This window comes from Lingula anatina, chromosome 2 (assembly GCF_051362555.1).
Source record: "Lingula anatina isolate TDL-2025a chromosome 2, LinAna3.0, whole genome shotgun sequence".
In the NCBI taxonomy this organism is placed as follows: domain Eukaryota; kingdom Metazoa; phylum Brachiopoda; class Lingulata; order Lingulida; family Lingulidae; genus Lingula; species Lingula anatina.
In genome coordinates this window covers 22,689,440-22,713,676 of record NC_141768.1, presented here as the reverse complement: position 1 = coordinate 22,713,676, position 24,237 = coordinate 22,689,440, and the positions used below count along the sequence as shown (strand labels likewise).

Sequence of the window (24,237 nt, the reverse complement as noted above, 5' to 3'; positions counted from 1 at the left end):
AACACGTGTCCAATTTAGCATATTCATTTCAACCACTTGATTAAGAGAGTCATTTAAGTGTAAAAATTTGTCTTACCTGAAGATGTATCTCCATGGCAGTATGTAGCTGGTGAGGGTTCAAACCTTCGATTACTGTGTCACCAGTCTTGTGCTTAGAGCCCACCAGCATCTTATCACAGCTACTTGCCTCAGCATTTTTCTCTTATTAGCTCTAGCATCAGTGAGTATGATAATGAATTGTAATTAATATCAATCTCCAGCATGTGACAACATGCGTGTATGTGAGTTTAACTCATTTGTGAATAAATTTCATATCTGTGTTCAAGGGCGGCTATCTAATAGTAATCAATAATAGATTAGCTTTAAACCAAATACATCAGTGTTAAGCTGTTTCCTATCAAATTGGATCAACGTAGTAACTTGGCAAAAATATGATGAACCCTTCATAGGAAGTTAATCTGATGATCCCTGTTCTACTACTTGGTGGTGTTATGGTATAGACAAGTGGCTTTCCATCATTTTTTTCCGACATAGTGTATCAACAACAATAGACCATTACAGACACTTGTTTTTGTTCCTAAGCCCCTCCCCCACCCCCTTTCCACCCCAATAAACCAAATGTGTCATGCTGATTTTAAACCACCTTGAATGGAAACAAGACTTCTGTATTTTGAGAAATGTAGACTGTGACTTTATATTTCTGCTGTAATCTCATGATTGAAATTATGTCCAATTTACTCCTAAATTATCTTAATGCACAAATTATTTATCAGTTATAGCCATGTGTTTACATTTTTACATAACTATTAGGACCTTGTATTTGTTAAAAATATTTCAGACATTTATTTAAACCATAAAAATGTAATTTTATTTGTGAGCCTTATAGTAAGGTTTTTCTTTATAAAGTGATTTTTAACTGGGTATTTCAACTTAAAAATATCTTTTATGGCAGCCTTTGCTTTTGCAGATGATCACATTAAACTCTCTGGAACACTCAGCCATAAACTTCAATTTTGTCAAATCTTAAACATTTTTAATGAGAGAGTGATACATTGGCAGCATTTTAAAAGATGGGTCTCATTTTCTATAATCCATTTAAATAATGTTTTAATTAATAGTTGAACATTTACTTTTCTAGTGTTAGTCTAAATTATAACTTTTCTGTAACATAACATTGATGATGATATTAAAGTTATTGATCAAGAATATTGGTGACATACTGTTTTAATATCAATGGTAATATTGATGGGGATTTTGTCATCTGTTTAAAGAAAGCTTCTAATTTTCATTATCCTCTCTGAACACTTATCCGTCTGTTGTCAAACTGAGTTGAATATTATTCATCAGTCTCTTAGGAAATTGCCATGTAATTAGGGCACAGTGAAATGGTTTGTTTTGAAGCTAGTGCTATAGCAGCATATTGCACTTGCTTATTGATCTGATGTGCATATGAAAAGACAGCTTTATTTCAATCACCAGAGCAATGAGATAATAAGAATTAAAGATAATTTAGAAAAATGAGCACTGACCAAGATATGGGAATATAATGTGAAACCACTTTTCACAGATGTACAGGATGAGTTGTTTACTTACATATGTGAAATTTTGATTTTTGTCACCTAATGCTATCAGTACCAGTGAATAGATTTTACCATCAGCTGTTGCACTCTTTTTTTCTAATTATGAGTTTAAGAAATAATGTTAATAAATAAATTTGAGTACCAGTTGAGTTTATCCATCTAGTACACTGCAGCAAAGGGCCACTGTCAAAATATACATCTTCATGGACCCAGCTGTAAATGAGGTTATTTAGATAGTGTTCTCCCCCCCCCACCGACCCCCCCCTCCCCACGCATACACACGCATACCCATGTAACAATATTGTATATTCATGCCATCGAGAGTCATTCTTTGAAATTTTAAAAACTCCAAAGACGCATTTGAAGTCAGACTTTTGCCACAACCCAGCCATTGAATTTTGTTAATAGTATAACTTTAAAAAAATACCAAAGGACATTTTTTTGCGTTAACCCTAAAATGCTACATAAGCGGATATTTTCTGCTAAATATAACTATTGCTGGTTTTTGGCAACTCGTTTGAATAAGTATGCAATTGCACATGCAGCTACATTCATACATTGGAGTGATAATTATACAATGCAAACCCAGTACAATGTCATTTAATGGACTTTTAGGAACTGGAGGGTGAGATGAGTAGGTCATTTTGTTACCAGAAATTTGAAGAGTGTGCAGTTTTAAAATCCCTCTTTGGCTGATTGAGTGGTTTCTTCAGTTTAGAATTTAGACTTTATTTTAGTCTTTTATGATTTTATAAAGTTAAAGCTAAAAGAAGTGGTTTATATGCATTATACTGAGACTCTGTGCTCTCTTTAAATGTAAATTTAACAAGTTTTTTATTTTTTTTTTAATTTGAGTTGGATCTTTGTGAGGCAAGTAAAAGAATTTCAAGCAAGTCACAGACCTTGTTTAAATGAAATTTCTGTTTGTTATTTCAATGCAAAGCACAGATTTTTGATGAAGATTGCTAAATGAACGATGTAATCTGTGATTTCATAGTGCGATAGAATAAATACTTGATGCAAGCACTGTAATATGAATGATTCCTAATGGCAATTATTGTTTACGAGACATTAGTAAGTTATAGAGAGCACTTGCCTAAATACCATATGCCCCAAAAACTTAGTCAACCACAGGATTTAATTCAAACTGAACTTAGTAAGCACTATCTATTGAAAACATTCATTTTAAAGATCATTTGCTGAGACTGGCCTTTGTCAGTGGTTACTTTTGTATAAAAAGAAACAAACTGAAAAGGTAGAAGAGGAAGGGTGTCGTGATCCATGATGCAGCTGGATGGAATGAGTTGGGTGTTTGCTGGTATACTAGTAATTTTATCTACCAGTCCACTTGCTTTACCTTCTCTCCTGTTGTTTTTACCTGTTTTTGATTGGCACTGGGTTTCTGCTGTGCTGTTGAAGAGTGCAACACAACTTGGATGAACAACTTTTGGAAATTTGAACACTAGTAGTATTTTTTTGTGATGGTTTTGTTGTTATGTCATGAGGGACTGTTAAGAGCCATTTATAGGTATTTCATGACTGACATTTATATTCCTAAACCAGTTGGTTTTTTGATGTTCCTTATTGGCCAGTCTCCAATTTCTGTCAGGTGTGAAAAAATGCCCCAGTCTTTAACATTCACATTTGATTATAAGTGACACTAGGGCACTGTAAAAAACTTCTAAGTTACTCTGTTTGCTTGGTCCTAAGAGCAGTTTATCAAATTTCTACAGAGATTTATCCCGTCTAACATTCAAAGCTATTTTACATTTTCCCTTAGATGTATTCCAAGGTAAGGCTCTATATTGATTGTGACCTTATTCATTCAGCAAGCAGCCTGCTCTAAAATTAACTGAAGTTGGCTGGATCCCAAGCTTTGGCTTTATGCCAGGGTTAGCATTGAAGACTAAGCTATTAGTAGAAGTAGTCAGACGCAGGGAGAATGTAGGTCACAGGAGCGTTGTCAACAGGTAGATATATACACGGTCTTTCCTAAGTTACTTTAAGCTTAATTTATGTTAGAACTAAGGCAGGTAGGGAAAGTAAACATCAATGTATGGATTGGTGCTGGCGCAACAAGAAAATCAATCAAATTAAACAGCAGAGGAACATGGTAGGGGTCAGTTTCAATTATGCTATACACTTGGATATCGATTTTGTATGAAATGCAAACTACACTCTTGGGGTATATAATCTTTAAGTTGTATTGTAGTGTTAAACATATATATGAAAGGTTAATGGACTTTGGGTTTTGATTGTAGGTAACCTATGTAAGTATATCATTTTTTTTATCCTATACTTAAATTAGTTTTTAAACAAATTAAAAAGGCTCTTTATCCAAGAGTATCCGGTTTCTGTTGTAAAATATGGCCCATATTATGTAGGGTCTGTATAGTGCAGTGGCATTGCTTGGGTTTTGTTACACCAGTGCCTATATTCTTCATGCGGACAGTTTTAAGATTGGGGAGGGGGGGACAGAAAGGTGATTAGACAGGTACGGACATGCTATTAAATCAACATGTTGATACTTGCATTACACACACTATTAATACCTTGCTCATAGTATTTGTGTGGTTTACCGCCAGCAGAGAGTGGATAACATTAACTACCTGGAGAAATGGAGTGACTCCTTGGGGGCAAGTGTGTCATCTGTCTACTTGGCCTGCCCAGTGCTAGTGGATAAGCTTTAATGTTAATCTGTACCCCTCCCAAAGCTTGGACATGTAGTAGTATGCGACTGCCTTATCTGGACATCTGGAGCAGGGGATGAATCACTGCATCATTACTATGTGTCAGACTTCATATAATTGGAGATGCAGCGGATAGGACGGCTTTAATATTTTGTTTGTTCATTTGAAAGTGGGTTCTTTAAATAATTATGTGCATTAAGACATTTTTATTGAGGAACAGTATACAATTTATTGGATTGAAAATTCTTACTAATTCAGTCACCATCTATCTGTCTACACTAATGTGTAACAAAGACCACAGACACTTGAGTATAATCTTAATATTTGATATTAAGTAGGAGCGTATTGCCTGAAACATGAAATACATTTTCATATGTTTTGAGTAGGCCCTAATACAGTTAAAATATAAGCTATTGTGAAAGTTTTGGATAAGTCTTAGGGTTAAGAATAATTGAACGTAATTGGAAATTAGTAGGATTTACATGAAATAAGAAGTATAATATTTTGTAAATGGAACTGCTTCCATTTGTGACGTAACTTCATAGACTTTGGTCCCAGTTTTATGATTACCAGTGCTTCACATGTCAAGTATCTGGAGACAGAAAGTGAAGCTGACCTCACCTCACAAAGGTGAACTAAATCAACGCCCACTTGACTGTCTGTATACAATGCAAGTCTAATATTTGCTTTGAAAATTTTTTATGCCAAATTTACTATGATTTTTCTTCAAAACATCAGCCATAATAAGAGTTTCTAGTATTTGCATTCCTAAATTTAACATTGTTCCTTGTGACACTGAAATATTGGAGAGCATTTTACAGATGATAAAATGATGCCAAGCTTGTAATTTTTTTTAATGTTGCTGTTGAATATTTCCTTCAAAATAATTTGAAAGCAGAAATGGGAACTTCCAATAAATGCACCATTTAGGGAAACACTGTTGTTCATTAACTTGATAACTTGTCAAGTGTCATTCACACATAAGCCAGCATTTAACACTGGTAGCTGGAGGATAGTTTTATGAAATCAGTGACAAGCGATATACTGACTGATGGCTTGCTTATATACCTGTTGGTATGTGAATAGGTACACAAGCAGGCTTATAAATGGGTTGTTATATAAACTTAGGTCTATCATGAAAGCTAATCGGCACTAAACTCCTATAATTACCCTCGGATGAATGAATTATGTTTTCCCCCCCTCTAAATAGTTTTTTATGTTTAATTAATACCTCAGGAAATATTGAAATTCAGCTTTATACAAAGTAATATATGTCCTAGGACTATTGGAAGGTAGATAAGTAGCATGATATTTGTTAAAATGTTAATGACAGCATCACTTGTGTTTCATGCATGTTTTTGTAACCTAGTTCTGGCTGATGTCAGTAGGACCGTTCACACTGGCAATTTCAGCTGCTGTAAAGGCCTGATCGTGGTCCTATAGGGGCTGGTTTTTTAAAATGTGAACTGACTATAAACTTGTGACTGCTGTCCAAATAAACCCAGATCCAGGCCTAGGGTTCTATCACTATAAAATCTAAATCACATTTAGAATGCATGCGTACAAATGGACAATTCATCAGATTTCGCAGGAAATACTGACAGTACTAACACTGAAACATAGACGTCCTTGACTCTGCTTCATGTAACAACTACAATCTGCTTTTTCTCCTTGCTGCACATATTTGCTTTTTTTTTTTTTTAGTAAAAATAATTCTTGACATGAGCAAATGAAATATTTTGTATAGCATAACAATTCATCACTACTCAAAAACCTGTAGATATCGTGTTGAATGCAAAGAAAGTGGTTTCTATCGGAGTTAACTGGACTGCAGTTTACTTGCTAATGTGAATGGCCCAAATAATTCATCACCTGTTTAATGTTGCCCCCATTAGTAACTTGTGGCAGGTAATTTGATATTCAATAAGATGGAGAGCAATGAAATGCATGTATGAATCTGGTGATCTGACATTTGTGGTTATAATAAAGTGACTTAGCCCATACATTCAACAGAGAATATAATGTGCACACCATATGTTAAAGTATTTGACTGTATCTATGGGCTACACAAATCTACAAATCAATATTTTGCTGTAGATTTACCTTGTTCTGCTTTGCAGTTGGTAAAGTTAGTGAACATTTGTCCTATTTATTATGTGGTGAAAATTGTTCCCAAAAATGTGGATTATATTTAATGTTGAGGAAATGTGAGAGTACATTTATCTATTTAGTTGAAATTATCCATCCTTTCAGCTGATTTCTGATGCAAAAGACCCTACAGGTTGATTGTACAAAACGTGAACACCAATTGCTTTCATAGCTCATTAGCAGCAGCATTTTTATATCTGGCAAATTTTAAGAAAAAAAAAATTGCAATCCATGTCCTGCATATTGTTGGTTTATATCTATGGGCATTTATGTGTGTGGAAATTTACTTCAGTTTTCAATATTTTGGTTGCATTTATTCCAAAGAAAATCAAACTTGCAAGTGGACTGAAGTGGAACACACATTTTGGAATATTTGATATGCTTTTCCTTGTAAAAGTATTTTGTGGATTACTTTATTAGCAAGATTACATAAATTCTTGCTTTAAAAAAAAATTTCATTCAATGCTTTACAAAATTTTGAGTTCAGTTATTTCTAATGATTGCCTATGAGCGTGTCCTCTGCTTCTCTGTATCTAAATGTGATGTGTGCTTGTCTTTCAGAGCGGAGGATGATGTGAGTACTTCGTGGCATGCCATGCAACTTCGCAGCTGTGCTGGGGCTGAACAAGAGTCCCCGGACAAGCCAGGGAAACGAACAGAAAACATAGGAAGAGTTACCAGCCTCAAAAGAAAATTGGCCAAATCGCAGGTGTGTATGCGTAGAGCTCTCAGAAAAAGGTAGTTTCTTATTTGAACACACTCGGTCAAACATACTGTGTTGAAGAGGCAAAGAAAGAAATTCAGAATATATTTGAGATTAATTTTTATGTACAGACACAGATGTGTCTGTACATATAGCCATCATCTGCGTCTGTCGTCGCCGTCGCCGTCGTCGCTGTCGTCGCCGTCGCCGTCGCCGTGCACTTTTACCGATAACACGATAAGTGGAAAACCATTTTACCTTTTGACTTGAAACTTGCAGAACTGATGAATATTCATAATACGCAGGTCAAGTTCGAAAATCAGCATGATCGGGTCACTTTTAGGGAATTTATGCTGTTTTTTTCACTTTTTTCAGCATATATGCAGCACCGATAACACGATAAGTGGAAAACCATTTTACCTTTTGACTTGAAACTTGCAGAACTGATGAATATTTATAATACGCAGGTCAAGTTCGAAAATCAGCATGATCGGGTCACTTTTAGGGAATTAATGCTGTTTTTTCACTTTTTTCAGCATATATGCAGCACAGATAACACGATAAGTGGAAAACCATTTTACCTTTTGACTTGAAACTTACAGAACTGATGAATATTCATAATACGCAGGTCAAGTTTGAAAATCAGCATGATCGGGTCACTTTTAGGGAATTTATGCTGTTTTTTCACTTTTTTCAGCATGTATGCAGCACCGATAACACGATAAGTGGAAAACCATTTTACCTTTTGACTTGAAACTTACAGAACTGATGAATATTCATAATATGCAGGTCAAGTTCGAAAATCAGCATGATCGGGTCACTTTTAGGGAATTAATGCTGTTTTTTCACTTTTTTCAGCATATATGCAGCACAGATAACACGATAAGTGGAAAACCATTTTACCTTTTGACTTGAAACTTACAGAACTGATGAATATTCATAATACGCAGGTCAAGTTCGAAAATCAGCATGATCGGGTCACTTTTAGGTAATTTATGCTGTTTTTTCACTATTTTCAATATAAATGCAACACTGATAACACAATATAAGAAAAACGGATTGGCCAATTGTCATTATACTCACAGGAGTGGTCAATCTTACTAAAACGCAGGTTGAGTTCGAAAATAAGCATAATCGGGCCATTACTTAAGAAGTTATACTGTTTTTATGTACAGACACAGATGTGTCTGTACATATTGCCATCACCTGCGTCTGTCGTCGCCGTCGCCGATCATGTCGCCGTCGCCGTGCACTTTCAGCGTTAACACCATAAGTGGAAGACAGTTTTACTTTTTGGCTTTATATTTACAGAGCTGATGAATATTCATAAAACAAAGGTCAAGTTCGAAAATCAGCATGATCGGGCCATTATTGTAGAATTTATGCTGTTTTTTTCACTTTTCAGCATATATGCAACACTGTTAACACATTTCAAGGAAAACTGATATGCCTGTTGTCATGAAACTCACAGGAGTAATCATTCTTACTAAAACGCAGATCAAGTTCGAAAATCGGCATGTTCGGGCCACTATTTTAGTAGTTATGCTGTTTTTTCACTTTTCAGCATATATGCAACACTGTTAACACATTTCAAGGAAAACCCATAGGCCTGTTGTCATGAAACTCACAGGAGTAATCAATCTTATTACAACGCAGGTCAATTTAAAAAATCAGCATAATCGGACCATTATTTTATAAGTTATGCTGTTTTTTCACATTTCCTCAGATTCAATTCTTAGGCATGTTAACAGTCTCATTATTTAATTAATAAGATTCGTAAAAGTGTTTGTTTGACATTTCCTGCATCTTTACAACATTGTTAGTTGATTACTTAAAAATGATGGTAAACTTGTAATCGTGTATTGTGTAATAAGGTGTCAAAAATGGAAATAAACTCATATCATTGCAGTTTGTAAGATTCAATCATTCACTATGTTCAGAAACTCAGAATGGAGGAAATTGGACATTTGACACTGTTCTATTGATATTTTTCACATCTCATCAATTTTCTTAGTTGATCATATAAAAATGGCAGTAAACTGTTAATTTTGTTTTATGTTAAAAATGTGTTAAAAATGGAAATAAACCCATTTCAAAATAGTGCTGTCTTGTTTCACATTACCTCAGATTCAATTTTTAGGCATGTTAACAGTTTCATTATTTAATTAATAAGATAAGTAAAAGTGTTTGTTTGACATTTCCTGCATCTTTACAACATTGTTAATTGATTTTGTAAAAATGATGGTAAACTTGTTATTGTGTATTGTGTAATAAAGTTTCAAAAATGGAAATAAACTCATATCATTGCAGTTTGTAAGATTCAATCATTCACTATGTTCAGAAACTCAGAATGGAGGAAATTGCACATTTGACACCGTTTTATTGATATTTTTCACATCTCATCAATTTTCTTAGTTGATCATATAAAAATGGCAGTAAACTGTTAATTTTGTTTTATGTTAAAAAAGTGTTAAAAATGAAAAAAAAAAACATTTCAGAACAGTGCTGTCTTGTTTACATTTTGGCATTTTCAAGTTGTGACTTTGAAGTTCCATGGGCCTGAAGACCTTTGCTAGTCACATTTTCTGAATATCCATAATACTAATATTTATTATTAAAAATTGATGGTCATTATGCTGTTAAACGTTATGTAATATTGCATCAAAATTTGGAAAAAAATATTTTGGGCACTGCTCCCATGATGACCATTTAAGAAAAATCATGTCACTTACTGTTCTCAAACTTACAGGAAAGAAACATGGGACTAAAATACAGCTTCAGTAGGCAATGCAGTCTGTTTGGTAATTCTTTCTGCTAGTTAAACAGTTTTTTTTTGGTGAAAGTTTAATTTTTCACATATTGGCATTTTCAAGGTGTGACTTTGAAGTTCCATGGGCTTGAAGACCCATGCTAGTCACATTTTCTGAAAATCCATGATATGTATATTTTATTATTAAAAACTGACGGTCATTATGCTGTTAACCACTATGTAATATTGCATCAGAATAGAAGAAAACACTGGGTGCTGCTGCCATGATGACCATTATGGGAAAACCATGTTACTGATGATTGCCAAACGTTCAGAAAAGAAATACAGGACTAAAATGCAGCCTGAGTTGGAAAAGCAGTCTAATTGGCTTCTCTTTCTGGAAGTTATACATTTTCAAAGTGTGAACTTGAACTGCCATGGGCCTGAAGCCTTATGCTTGTTACACATTTTACTTACATTGGTATTACCTGTTGAGCATAATTAAAATTTGATGTTGAATTTGCAGTTTAACATAATGTACTTTTGCATCAGAATTGACAGTAGCCTATTTTGTGCATAGTTATTTCCTGCTTTTTTCACATTTCCTCACATTCAATTATTAGGCATGTTAACAGTCTCATTATTTAACTAATAAGATGCCTAAAAGTGTTTGTTTGATATTTCCTGCATCTTAACAACATTGTTAGTTGATTATGTAAAAAACATTGTAAACTTGTTATCATGTATTGTGTAATAAAGTGTCAAAAATGGATATAAACTCATATCATTGTAGTTTGTCATATTCAATCATCCACTATGTTCAGAATCTCAGAATGGAGGAAATTGGACATTTAACACTGTTCTATTGATACTTTTCCCATCTCATCAATTTTCTTAGTTGGACATATAAAAATGGCAGTAAAATGTTTATTTTGTTTTATGTTAAAAAAGTGTTAAAAATGGAAATAAACCCATTTCAGAACAGTGCTGTCTTGTTTACATTTTGGCATTATCAAGGCATGACTTTGAAGTTCCATGGGCCTGAATACCTTTGCTAGTCACATTTTCTGAATATCTGTGATACAAATATTTTATAATTAAAAATTGATGGTCATTAAGCTGTTGAACATTATGTAATATTGCATCAAAATTTGAAGAAACCCCCAATTTGGGCACTGCTTCCATGATGACCATTTAAGGAAAATCATGTCACTTACTGTTCTCAAACTTACAGGATAGAAACATGGGACTAAAATACAGCTTCAGTAGGCAATGCAGTCTGTTTTTTTTTTTTTTTTTTTTTTTTTTTTTTTTTTTTTTTTTTTTGCAGTTAAACAGTTTTTTGTGAAAATTTAATTTTTCACATATTGGCATTTTCAAGGTGTGACTTTAGGGTTCCATGATCTTGAAGACTTTTGCTTGTCACATTTTCTGAATGTCCATGTTACTAATATTTTATTAATAACATTTGATTGTCATTATGCTGTTAAACATTATGTAATGTTGCATCAAAATTTGAAGAAACCCCTATTTTGGGCACTGCTCCTATGATGACCATTTAAGGGAAATCATGTCACTTACTGTTCTCAAACTTACAGGAAAGAAACATGGGTCTAACATACAGCTTCAATAGGCAACACAGTCTGTTTGGTAAATTTTTCTGGCAATTTAACAGTATCTTTATTTTCTGTTCTTTGTCTGTACATTTGACAGCTTTGCTGCCTTGTTCAGAATTGAGGTGATTGTTTACCAGAAAAGAAGTAAAAATTGAAATAAGTCTTTAAGGTTTGTGTGCCATGATAGTAAATGCTGGTATAAGTTACGGTGTTGTTATTTCATATTTCTCTTTGTGCGCTATACGGGCATAGCAACAAACACATGCTAGAAAAATTCTTGTATTACTGTACTTTTTAATAATTCCAAAGCAGATATATTGACACTTTGTCAGTAAGTTACATTTTAAATGCTGAAGTCAGCATCAATCTTTTTTTCTCTTATATTGAAAACCAAATGGTCTTGAATGGGTATTGAGATGCTTGAGAACTCTTTGTGCGCTATACGGGCATAGCAACAAACACATGCTAGAAAAATTCTTGTATTACTGTACTTTTTAATAATTCCAAAGCAGATATATTGACACTTTGTCAGTAAGTTACATTTTAAATGCTGAAGTCAGCATCAATCTTTTTTTCTCTTATATTGAAAACCAAATGGTCTTGAATGGGTATTGAGATGCTTGAGAATTCTCACTTAAAGTAGAAGGAATAATTTCAACTGGAATTGATATATGCCTTTGGTGGGGTGTTTGCCACGCTACCAACCAAGATTACACATTTTAGGCAGGTACATTATGCAAAGTTTCAAGTCCTTTACATCACTGCATTTACTGTAAATAGAAAATCTGGTTCAAATAGCAGTTGCTCATCAATCTCACTTTAGGAGTAAAATAGCTTATGTCGACTTTAAACCCCCAAGTAAAGCCAAGATAAGTATTTATTCAACTACATGCTTTGAATCCAGGATAGAATAGTGAAAATAACCTGGTTAAATTTGAAAATGTTATGACCACTCTGGCTGAGTCATGTTCCAAACAATTTATCTGCTTTCATCTAATGCATTTCTGATTTTGCCAGTGTTGTCGAAAGCTAAGGCTATTAGACCTGGTTAACCAGCAACGCAAATGTGCCCTGCATATTAAACCTGGGTACATTACTGTAAAAGACACCATCGCATCTATCTGTTTAATCTTATCTAGCACAGGTGCTTAGTAGGTCGCTTAAACTGGAGTAAATAAAACTCCTGCTACTTAGCTAATATAGATGATAAGGGTCTAGGGACTGGTTGCATGGTGTCCCTGTGTGCTGATGGGGCAAAAGCGACAGTGTCAGTGAACTGGAGTACGAGGTGTTGGAGTTAACATCAACATGTCAGTTTGTACCTGGTAACTTGCACCTTGATTGTTTTAGTGACAGAATAGGTAAGCAGCTGTAAATGCTAGCCAGATTAATGATTTTTATTTGTGAATGACACCTTGTTACAGCTAAATTCACCCTTATCCTATTTGATCATTAGCTTCAATACAGGTAATTGGCCTTAAAAGAAGTGGGCTGACAAGAGGACGAGTTGTATAAAATATACTTGATATCTGTGTAAATGGCTTAATGATTAATACTATAGGTAGGAAGTTGTAGACGAGGGGGGGTCTGCATGTCTCATAGAATGTTGGTTCCAACTAAAAATCGTGTTGGTTCCAATTAAAAAGAGTGAGGGTTAGTGTTGTCAGTTGTTCATGCTCACTATAAGTGAAAAAATGGAAAGGTTGTTACTGGAATGCTTTGAAAAACAAAGAAAAGAAGAATTAAAAATCTTTTGTTTTACTAGATTTCTGTAGTATATATCTCAAATTTGTTGTAGAGGGAACAAAACATTAGTTTTATTTTTTTCCAAAATGACTACGGTTTGCATTTGATTTAAGCTAATTGATTGATTGCAGGCATATTGTACCTGCAGCTTTTTATTTTTTTCCAGGTCAATATTTGTCTTCATTTTGATTTTTTATAATTAAAACATGCAGGTTACAATCAGTAGTGCTATAGAATTCTGTCCTAGAACTTCATTTAATATCAGTTACATTATACTGGTACAGTTGACGCGTTGAATAAATCATGTTGAATCTTTTATTTTTTTCTTTTTTTATTTGTACACTTGCAGATATACAGGTGACATTGTTACCTGGTGTTACTACTGAACAAAATACCTGGCATTTTAATGTGTCAAGTTACAACCTATGTCATCACGTACATTTCTCATTTCTTTTCTTGTGGCCTTACAGTATTTTACTCTCAGGCTTGTGCCTTGTTTCCATATTTGCTAACATTTCCGTGATTGTCTGCTTTCAGGATCCTCCAGAGCCTGCAGCCACTGGGTCTATAGCATTAGGTGCATGTGTAGCCTTGAAAACTAAGGACAAAAATCAAATGATGGTAAGATTTTTTTTTTTTTTTTTTTAGCTCATGGGAAATTACTGGGAGATATCTGTTTCAAGTGATGTGTTCAATATTTTAGATGCTACTTGGAAAGTGTTGACACTGGACGTTTTAAATGTTGCCTGAAGTTGAAATTGTGATGAAAATTGGCAATTCAAAATGCTGTGTGCTACTATGATAAAAAATTCCATGTGTGGGTAATTTTACAGTCACACTGCAGTTAAAATTTGGAATAAAAGTTGTCATGATAAACCCGGAAATGTCTATCATAAAACATTATCTTGAAAGCACCCCAAAGCTCTCTGCTACCTTGCGATGTTATCGTGTTCCAGGGTATAGAGGAGCTGCCGAGTAAGCGGCGCTGGAAGGAAGATGTGGACACCAACTTGATCTCCAGTTCTCCCATAGGGAGCCCACACACTGCCAACAACCACTACAACAACAACCACGAAGGGGGGCAGGTGAAACGCAAGAAGAAGGCCAAAGGTGGGAGTTTTCCTTTGGTGACAAACATGTTATATAATGTATTATTTATTCAAAACTGAGGAGCTGTCCCTTAAGGAGTCTGTTTGCCTGGGATGCACGGGCATATTAATGCATTAGAGAGAGTACAGGAGGCCCTCACAAATTTTAGTGCTATTCTTTTAGAGTAACAGCAATTCTTCTCAAGAAGGCAGGTGCATTCTCGGGAGGTATCATGTTTAGGTTAAATTTTTTTTTTCTCATTTGCTAGAGTAGTCATTTCCCTTTACTGAAAGAAAATTATAATTTTGGAGGTAATTTAATTGATTTTAAAGCTGTGCTGGAAACAACGTACCAATCTTGTATCTGTGGATTGAGAACTCAAAGAAAAAGGAAAGAAGTGGGACATGAGCATTCTTTTTTTGTTGGGCTGTTTCCTTCCCTGCCAGATTATAGCAATTTAACCAAATAGATTGTTAATAAAATACCCATGCTTCAAAAATCTGAAGTACTGAAACACTGGCATTATAACTTTTATACCCACCTGACCATTTCTTTTTTAGCAGCAATTTGTTTCTCATATCTGTGTCACCCAGAATTGTTATCTGAAATGAGATGTAAAAGAATTGACTGATTATATGACTTTTAAAAACACAGTTCTCTCTGAAAGCACATTTGTTTATCATTTTGAAATTTTTGTTCTTTTTAGGTTTGAAGGTTGTCAAAGAAGCAGTCTGTGAAGATGTGGATAATTTAAACAATAACACAGAGTCCTCTAAATTGGACACCCTGTTCTCTCCAGTGTATCACGACTCCTTTTGCCAAAATGGTAAGTAGGCTGTACAGAGAAGGGCAAATAGGGATATGGAAAAAAATTGGAAAACAGCTGCTTATGGAACTTATTGAAATGCTTAGATGTTTGAAGTTCAGTATTTGTTACATGGTTATAAATTCTCAAAAGAAAAAGGTGAAAGAAGGGAAAAGAAGACGACTTCACCAAATTATGAGCAATGGTAAAACATACCCTTTTTGCCAAAAAAAAACTTGTTCAAGCAGTTAATGAAAATTTCATATGTAAATTTCATGTTACAAGGTTATAAATTCTCAAAAGAAAAATGTGAAATGGGGAAAAGAAGACTACTTCACCAAATTATGAAAAATGGTAAAACATACCCTTTTTGCCAAAATAAACTTGTTCAAGCAGTTAATGAAAATTTCATATGTCAACACCAGCCCAGTATGAAACTGTGATAGTGAGCCCATTTATTTTTGGCTGTTGTAAAAATGGAATTTGGCTGTGGTTTTGTGGTTGCCATTATGTGTAGCAGAAAGTGAGCCAAGGCAGCAGCTTGTGCCAGTGCAGCACTACTACTGTGTATTCAGTTGCTAGTACCTAATATGTTAGATTACTTTCATGTTAGTCTGACCTGCTAGCTGTCTGGAAGTGATCCAACTTTGCCTTACTGTGTTCAATATACATGGGATATTTATGGGCTGATTACTAGCATGTTTTTACTGTGGCTTTGGTTTGTAGTTGTAAACCCGCAGCCCACGCACTCATCGCAAATCTATAATACTGGAATCTCTAGGTCACATTGATAATAGATAATGCTATTGACTGCTAAGTTAGCTGCTTTGGAATCTGAAGCAGAAAAGGTTGCATTAAATGCATATTATTTTAATCAGTCCAATATTGATTTGGGAAGAGCTTTTTGTACTGATGTTACAGGTAGTCATACATCCTCAGCTAAACATCTGTACAGAGACAAATGAACTCCAATATATTAATTTGCCTGTCAATGGGTCAGCATGTTGTGCTGTTCCATTGCAGTCTTGTTTAGGTCTCTTGGGGCATCAGTTGGCCATAACATTCTAAACATAGTCCTTATAAATGTGTGCAATCTTTCACAGAGGCATCAAATTCTATTCTCTCTTATTCTCCCTCTTTCTCTCTATATCTCTCTAATCAAATAAAGCACTCACTTAAATATAAAACACACGGTCTTCAAGTTTTGACATAATCATATAGAGTAAGAATGAAATATATATAGAAAATAAAAACATTTACTGATATAACGTGTTTACCAAGTTTTTATGCCCAATCAAGACAAGGCATATCTCTCACGTATTGAGAACCGTTTCTGTGTAAACATTGGTAATATTGTGGTGGGCCTCCACGTTTAGGAAAACCACATGTAAACATCCCATTTAGCTCAGCTGACTTGCAAACCATAATCTGGCACAGTAAACCAGGGTCATCAAGTGCACTAGTTGTTAGGGTAGCATAATATGAAAGAATATGATGGAAGCATCAGAAGCAGTGTGGTAGTGGTAGAGGCTGGGAATGCCAGTGATATGGAGTAGGCATTGTAGCATTCTGTTCCCTGTATTGATTGACTGTGGTATATACTGCAGCCAGATTGATTACAGCGCTGCCTATCAGTGGACGGAACTGGAGCACTCGCTGCTGCCAGATCTGGGCTCCTGTATCTGATGGTAGTACGCTGGGATCGTGATATAGGAGTTCACAACAGAGTGGCTGTGTGTACAACAATAGTGATACTGGCTGTTACATAGTGGCCAAACACATTAAGAGTGAGTTGAACAATTTTGTAGTGGTAGTCTAATGTTATAGTGGTGGCCTATCATCTATGGCTTTATAGTGGCGAAATACAACAACAGTAATACAAGCTTCTACAGATGTATAAGGGTAGGCTGTGGCAACAGCAGGAACCTTGGGGGGTGTCAGAGGGTTTGAAATAACCCCCATTTGGCTGGAAAAAGTCCAGTTTGAATCAAAATTTGATCTAGGTTTTATATGCCTTAAGCACAAAATGGGTCAACTTAGTGGAGGAAAGAAAAAAAAAACCTCCCCCCACCCCTATTAATAAAAGAGTATGGGCCTGAAAGGTGATATAAGAGTTCATATGGTGGTCACATTCAACAGTAGTAATACAGGGTACCACATAGCGGTCTGATACAACAATTATAATACTGGTAATGCACAACAATGCAGCAACCTTTAATGTAATTTCTTTATTGCTCTTGTAAGTAGTGGGATATTTTTGATATTTAATGATTTTCAATTAATTTCAGGTATTGACGAGAATGAAAATGAACAAATTGCGGAACTGGCCAAAAAGCTGGATTTGGACATCTCGACTGAATCTTCAGAAAGTGACTCTAATTCAAGTAAGCCTCTTTAATTTTATTCAAATCTAAGTATCTAATGGTCACGAACTTCAAAGAAAAGGCAGGAAGATCTCTTTTCTGTACATCTATGGAGAATAAGGTACTAATGGGAAGCCAGCACGAGAAATAGAATAAAAGTAGACAAAGGTAGTGTGTGAACCTTTCACCAAACACAATATATCTTGCCATGTATAGAAATTCAGCAAGTGCAGATAGTTGAAGTGTTTTTGTTTTTAAGTAGTGACATGTTCTGGTTAGTTTAAACTTAATTTGGTTGTATCAGGAGTCAGTTGTAACAAGACAAATTACATGGCATCAGTTCATACAAATAGATATTTTATAACATCCCCAGCTACAGCAATTATAAAACAAATTGTTTTCATGATTTTGTTACATTGTAAGTTTAATTAATGTTCCTGTTTATCCTAAAATCAAAGTGGGAATGACTTTCTTTCTGTTAATTGTCTGAATATACATAATATCTTTACTGTCAAGTTTTAAAGAATATTATCTAATGGACCTCAGTAACGTTTGTACATGCAGCTAGTTTAGAAAGGCATTATCTTGTGATATAATCTTGAAAGAAGGAAGATGATTTATAGGCATTAATTTACCTCAATGTTTAGTGCAGACATTTCTTGCCTTGGGTTAGATATATGATGAATGGAGAAGAACATAGTTAATTGCTGGCTTTTGAGTGAAAATAAATAAAGAATCTAAATGAATACAATGATTTGCGCCTTTCAGGTCGAGAAAGTCTCACCCCAGGAAATAATGGGGAGATGTGTCACATTGGTCCTCCCGCTATCTACCAGGGCTATGAGAACTATAGCGTGGTCAACCATTACCAGCCAACCAATGAGGAGGAAGAGGCAGCAGAGGAATCTTATGAGGAATGGGATATTGAACCATTTGATCCGTAAGCGCTCTCTCTCTCTCTCTCTCTCTTTCTCTCTCTCTTTTTTCAGGGATAAATAAAAAATTGAGAAAATTCAGAATTTTTTTTTTTTTTTTTTCACAATTTTAATGGATTGGTTTTTTTAACACTTCAGACATTTGATTTATCAAAAATAAGTTTGTTATGTTTTTTATTTCAGTAAAAATGAAATGAGTTAGTTGGCATAAAATTCTTCTCTTGCAGGTTCCTGTTCATTAAACGCCTGCCACCAGTAGATGAGGTAATCAGGGCGCGGCAACCAGCCTTGCCTCTTAAGACACGCAGTACACCAGAGTTCTCACTGGTGCTAGACCTGGTAAGACAGTCTAATTAGAAACTGTTGATATGTGCCTTGACTCATATATTCTCATGTTTGTTATTCTCAGTATGAAAACTGATGCTCTCATCTAAAAATTGTAAAACCTTTTCTTGACAGTTAAGTTGCCATGGGTACATGGGTATTTATGTTTAGATGGAAATGTGAGATCTAGAGTTTACTTGATCATCATTTCGTTAAGTCATTTTGTGATAAGCCCCTTTCACATTCCAGCATACTAAACTAGTCTGTACTGGTTCACTTAGAGATTGACAACTGAATAGTCTGGCTGTTATATAAGAGAGTCACCTAAACAGGCCCTCTGTGCTTGTTACGGCTAATTTATCAACCCAACAGCAGGAAGCAAACTTGTAGAAAACTAGTGAAAGGGAGTAAAGCCCCTTATAATGTTATTACCTGTCAAAGTGAACTGGTACAAACTATACCCGTTAAGTTACCGCTTGATGTGAAAAGGGCCTGAATTTAATGATGGAACATTTCTGGACTGATTTTCTCTTGTTGCGTTAGGTGGGATCCCACAGCTACATTTTGTTGTCTTCTCCATGGGTAAAAGTTTTATTTTGCTAATTTCTTTGGAATGTTTAATTTTTCTTGCATGTTGAATTTTATAACTGCAATTTAATTGGTCCCAATTCCATATTGATATTTGATTTTTATTCTAGGATGAGACTTTGGTCCACTGTAGTCTGACTGAATTAGAGGATGCAGCATTCACATTCCCGGTATTGTTTCAAGATGTTACTTACCAGGTAAAGGTGGTTTATACTATTAGATTATTAGATGTTAGAGGTATTTATCATAAACTTATTTTTGTCATTAGACACAAATCAGGAAGGAAAATATAATGTATAGGGTAAGTGATTAGGTGGAATGAAAATAGATTAGTGATGGCCATGATAAGAGGAGGGAGAACTTCCTTTATTTTAAATATTAATTTGTTTTTACTATGATAGGTCTTTGTTAGGACTCGGCCCTTCTTCCGAGAATTCTTGGAACATGTTTCTAAGATATTTGAAGTTATACTGTTCACTGCTTCAAAGAAAGTATATGCTGATAAACTGATGAATCTCCTTGACCCAGAGAAAAAGTTGATCAGGTGAGAAATAAACTCTGCTGTGAAAATATATTATATTATTACATCCCTTACATGGACTAAGTATTCTAATCTTGTCAGAATTTTCTTGTTTACATATTTACAGCAAGTTTATTGTATATGCATTGTATCAGCAGATTGACGTGTATTATAGGGTTGGAATTTGATCCTGAAGATAGAGCTGGATTTTTTTATGTAATTTGTCCTTTTGTTGAACTCTTTGTTAACCTTTTTTAGACATCGTCTGTTCCGAGAGCATTGTGTCTGTGTTAATGGGAATTACATCAAAGACTTATCCATCCTGGGCAGAGATCTTACCAAAACCATCATAGTGGACAACTCTCCACAGGCATTTGGCTACCAGGTACAGTAATATTTATAATAAGTGGACAACTCTCCACTGACATTTGGTTACCAGGTACAGCAATATTTGTAATTAGTGGACAACTCTCCACAGCCATTTGGCTACCAGGTACAGTTTTCAATAATAATTGGACAGCTCTCCACAGGCATTTGGCTTCCTGGTAAATGAAAAAAAAAATCATATTAAGTGAAGAACTATCCACAGGCAATAAATTACCAAATGGAGCGATTCTTACAATAGGTGGTCATCTAAACTCTATAACTAATTAATAATAAAGAATAGTAAAAATCGCTGCATTTCTTGAAATTTTTGACTCTTTGTCTTCAGATGTTTTCTTAAGTAATACATTAAAGATATTTTTACATTAAAGATATTTTTACTTTCAGCTTGATAATGGCATCCCAATTGAAAGTTGGTTTGTAGATAGAGAGGACCGTGAGCTGATGAAGTTGTTACCTTTTCTTGAGCATTTAGTTGTCATGGTAAGTTGTCTCTGTTCTCTGACTGCCAGTCCTGATACACTTATTATTTGTACCATTTTTTTTAGCATTTTGATCATTGATGCCATTTACATATACCTGTTCATTAAACCCCCAAAAAGTACAGATATTAACTTTTAAAAAATATGCCTCTGATTGCCTCAACACAAATCCAAAGAACATTTAGAGTATAAACTTGTGTACAAAAATAGATCAATTAGACGAATACTTTCAACTGTATTCTTCTCAATTTGGCTTGAAGTGCGGGTGTGCAGATAAAACGCAAATACAGGCCATTCCAAAAATAAGTAATTTCTTTTCAGGGCCAGGATGTGAGGCCACAGATCAGGCACAGATACAGGCTGTTCCAGATGATTCCTAGAGACTGACTGACCTAGATATCTTACAGTGAGTTCATCTTATGGTTGAAGGGGACAACGAGGGCAGCACTGACTCCAGCAATCTTTCCCCCCAGATTGAACACTAAAAGATACACCAACTGATATACACCTGATATTGATTCTTACTCTTTAAAATTTGATTTTGAAGTTAACATTCTGAATCCACGAACAGCTCCCAGATACATGAAGGTTTACTGATGATATTTCTGGAGTTTCAGTTATTCAGCAGAATTATCAAGCACTTAAAGAGTGTCCATATAATAACCAAGGTGTGGCACCAGGGCACCGGTCTTCTGCAGCCTGACATAAATACACCTGTGGACAGTGGACACTTGCTATCAATATGAGGAATGCTGTGACCTTTTACAGCTATATCTTGGATAGAGTGCCCTGTTCACGATCACAGGATGGTGCTGCCACCTGCTGGACACAGTCGACCACAACTGAAACTTGGTAATTCATACAGGTTTATACATTTGACCACTGTTCGTCAGGATTGAGAGGAATCACTATGTAGGACAAGGAGGAGTTAACGTGAGATGGATTTCACTAATACCACCTGCCATACATTTCTTGTTCTATGTCAGTTTTCTAATTTTTTTTGTAGATCTGTATATTTATGACGCTATACTGATGGACTCTCTGGACTTAAAGCAATATGTACATTTCTTCAGAGGAAAGATAATTTACCAACTTTTGGTGGTTTTTATGAAAGTGAAAATTTAAAACACTGGCTAAGGTTCAGATATTTCTCTTCTTCTGATAAATAATTATAAAAATACTATTTGTAAAAAGAGAAAAAAAAGATGCATGAGCATCAACTTATGAATCATTAAATTAATAGTTCGGATTCTTAGACACAAACATACAATAACATGATTTGGAAATTTTGTCCAAATAAGGAAAAAAGAATTCGGCAATTTTCTTAATCAAAATGTGTCCATTATCTTACAAGTATGTTTGTTGGTTTATGTATTTAATTAGTTTGTTTATTTATTTATTTATTTTATTTTATCTAATTTTTTTTTATATTGGCCCAAGAGATATTTACCAGTGAAATCCATATCTGATTGCCTAGCACCACCATATATAAACTTTTGCACAGCTTTTCTATTCTTTCTATGTATAAAGAACTGGTAAAATGATATATTTGTAGACAATTTCTTCAATATCTGATGTTCCATATTTTGAATTTGGAGTTAAGAAAACAAGGTCAAAACGGGTTTTTGTACACAAAAGATGGCTAGCTTATAAGCAGCTGGGCTAGAACCTCAACTGCTCATAAAACTAGGCAATATAAGTATTGTTTTTAAAAATGAGGAATGTTATTACAAAGGCATAACATTTAAAGCATGATGTTGAAGTACTTGTTTGAGATGAAAGATGGTTGCTGTCTGGTATTTGAAATGCGTCATATTTTGGAAACAATATTTTGATATTGCCTGCTTCCACAGCTCAGTGTTGCACACAAAGCAGCAGTGATAGAGGCCATGTAGATGCATTATTTTTAAAACCCCATCACAGCAATTAGGGTTTTAAAAGGTTTAAACACCCATTTATTTTAAACTGTAATAGTTTTGGTTTGAGTTTTTGACACTTGGAAGACAAAAACTATGTTAAGGTTATATTTAGACAAGTTTCATAGATTGGTTGGTTAAATAAGATGCCTAGATGGGGCACATTTAAGTATGGTCTTTCTCGTGGTATGTATACATATTACAGAAAGGCTGTTCTTGACTTGCACATCAAATACAGGCAATCCCAGCTTTAGAGACTGATTTAATTCAGCTTTTTATGTATTCACCGTCTTTTGCTGCCTGTGTTATCATGTACAGACAGTTTCAGTGTTAAATATAAAAAACTCTCTCCCTAGCTAAGGAAGATGAATCCGTATGGCATTACATCTTTTTATGGGATGATTATGATAGATCAAATAATTTTCTTCCAAAGGATTTTAGTTAAGATACACCACGCTTTGCCACTGGCTGGCTAAAGTTAGGTAAATGTCATATTTACAAAGAGTGGTTATGCCAAGTCCCTTATAAAGGTTTTGTGTACATATATTTTATGTAGATTTGAATTGTTTTCGTATTCTTTTTTATATTCATATCGCTGGTTTTGAGCTTTTGACAGTGTACATTGTACAAGTTATGTTTGTATAGATAGATATATAATGTTGCTTTGTACATAAGCTTATGTAAGTATGATCATATCTTTTTACCGTAAACGGTTTGCCTGTAAACTTCAATGTAAAATGAATGAGAGGCCGGTTTTCCATGAAAGCACTTGACACTTAATGCCAGGCTGCCCAAATTGTTTTGTGAGAGAAAACGTGATTTCATTGTATAACATCAGTATTTACATTTATGGTTTCAATATTGTTAGACATGAGAAAACCATACAGCACTTAAAACATGAAAATCAGATTAACATCGTCAGTAAGGACAAACCTGGTATTTATGTAAAATGTGATGAAGTTGAACCGTGCTAGGCTTTAGAGATGCTTGGGAAGTAATATGTCACGTGGACTGGCTCTGAGATGACGTAATCCACGTCACACGGAAAGGTCCTTGCCTTGTCAGCAAGGTGAACCCCACAGAAGACGCGATAGAACAATTATTCAAGAGGAGGACTATGATAGTTTTGAAGGTCACAAAGTGTTTAATATATTACTACTTCAGCTTTACAGGCATTAGAAAAAACTGCGAAAAAATCGTTATGACATCTCGACTTTCTTTACATTTTTCTTAAATTTATAATTGAAAATTTTGATTTCTCCTTTTTTTAACAGAAGATCCTAGTCGTATTTGGAGCAGACGATATTGAAGGGCTGTGATGATGGTGACGTGCAGTTACCGTTACTGTAACCAGATTGTTATAGACGTCAGGATGGTTGATATTTATAGAATTTATATAAAATCTTTTAATCGGAATGATGCACGAACATTTTATTGGGACTAATTTTTGTTCATCTTGACGCCATTCAGGAGTGTTTTAATCATTTTAACCCGTCAACTACGCCACAAAATTTAATTTGTATTAAAATTTTAGTAAGCAGTGATTAGAGTTGTACAAAAGATGTACTATTTTAGAATAAAAACTTTTTTCATTTCCAA

The 24,237-nt window shown here is 34.7% G+C and overlaps 2 protein-coding genes across 6 annotated transcripts in view; one reads left to right on the top strand and one right to left on the bottom strand.

Annotated features, from left to right (window-relative positions):
- The window catches only part of LOC106174562 (ceramide synthase 1), a 21,294-nt gene extending 21,110 nt beyond the window's left edge, over positions 1 to 184 (bottom strand). The window contains exon 1 of the mRNA XM_087006722.1: positions 77 to 184. Coding sequence (XP_086862848.1) covers positions 77 to 169 — 93 coding nt within the window. The 5' untranslated portion in view covers positions 170 to 184. The remainder of the gene's footprint in view (positions 1 to 76) is intronic.
- Positions 1 to 24,237, top strand: part of LOC106174560 (CTD small phosphatase-like protein 3) — a 25,738-nt gene extending 1,501 nt beyond the window's left edge. Inside the window, exons 1-13 of one of the 5 annotated variants that reach the window (XM_013556173.2) lie at positions 3,375 to 3,550; positions 6,980 to 7,127; positions 13,770 to 13,853; positions 14,189 to 14,342; positions 15,028 to 15,147; positions 17,415 to 17,510; positions 18,258 to 18,429; positions 18,652 to 18,763; positions 19,447 to 19,533; positions 19,738 to 19,880; positions 20,115 to 20,241; positions 20,628 to 20,723; positions 21,044 to 24,237. In XM_013556173.2, coding sequence (XP_013411627.1) covers positions 3,465 to 3,550; positions 6,980 to 7,127; positions 13,770 to 13,853; positions 14,189 to 14,342; positions 15,028 to 15,147; positions 17,415 to 17,510; positions 18,258 to 18,429; positions 18,652 to 18,763; positions 19,447 to 19,533; positions 19,738 to 19,880; positions 20,115 to 20,241; positions 20,628 to 20,723; positions 21,044 to 21,109 — 1,491 coding nt within the window. In that variant the 5' untranslated portion in view covers positions 3,375 to 3,464 and the 3' untranslated portion in view covers positions 21,110 to 24,237. The other 4 variants (XM_013556176.3, XM_013556175.2, XM_013556177.2 and 1 more) reach the window with 4 other exon arrangements.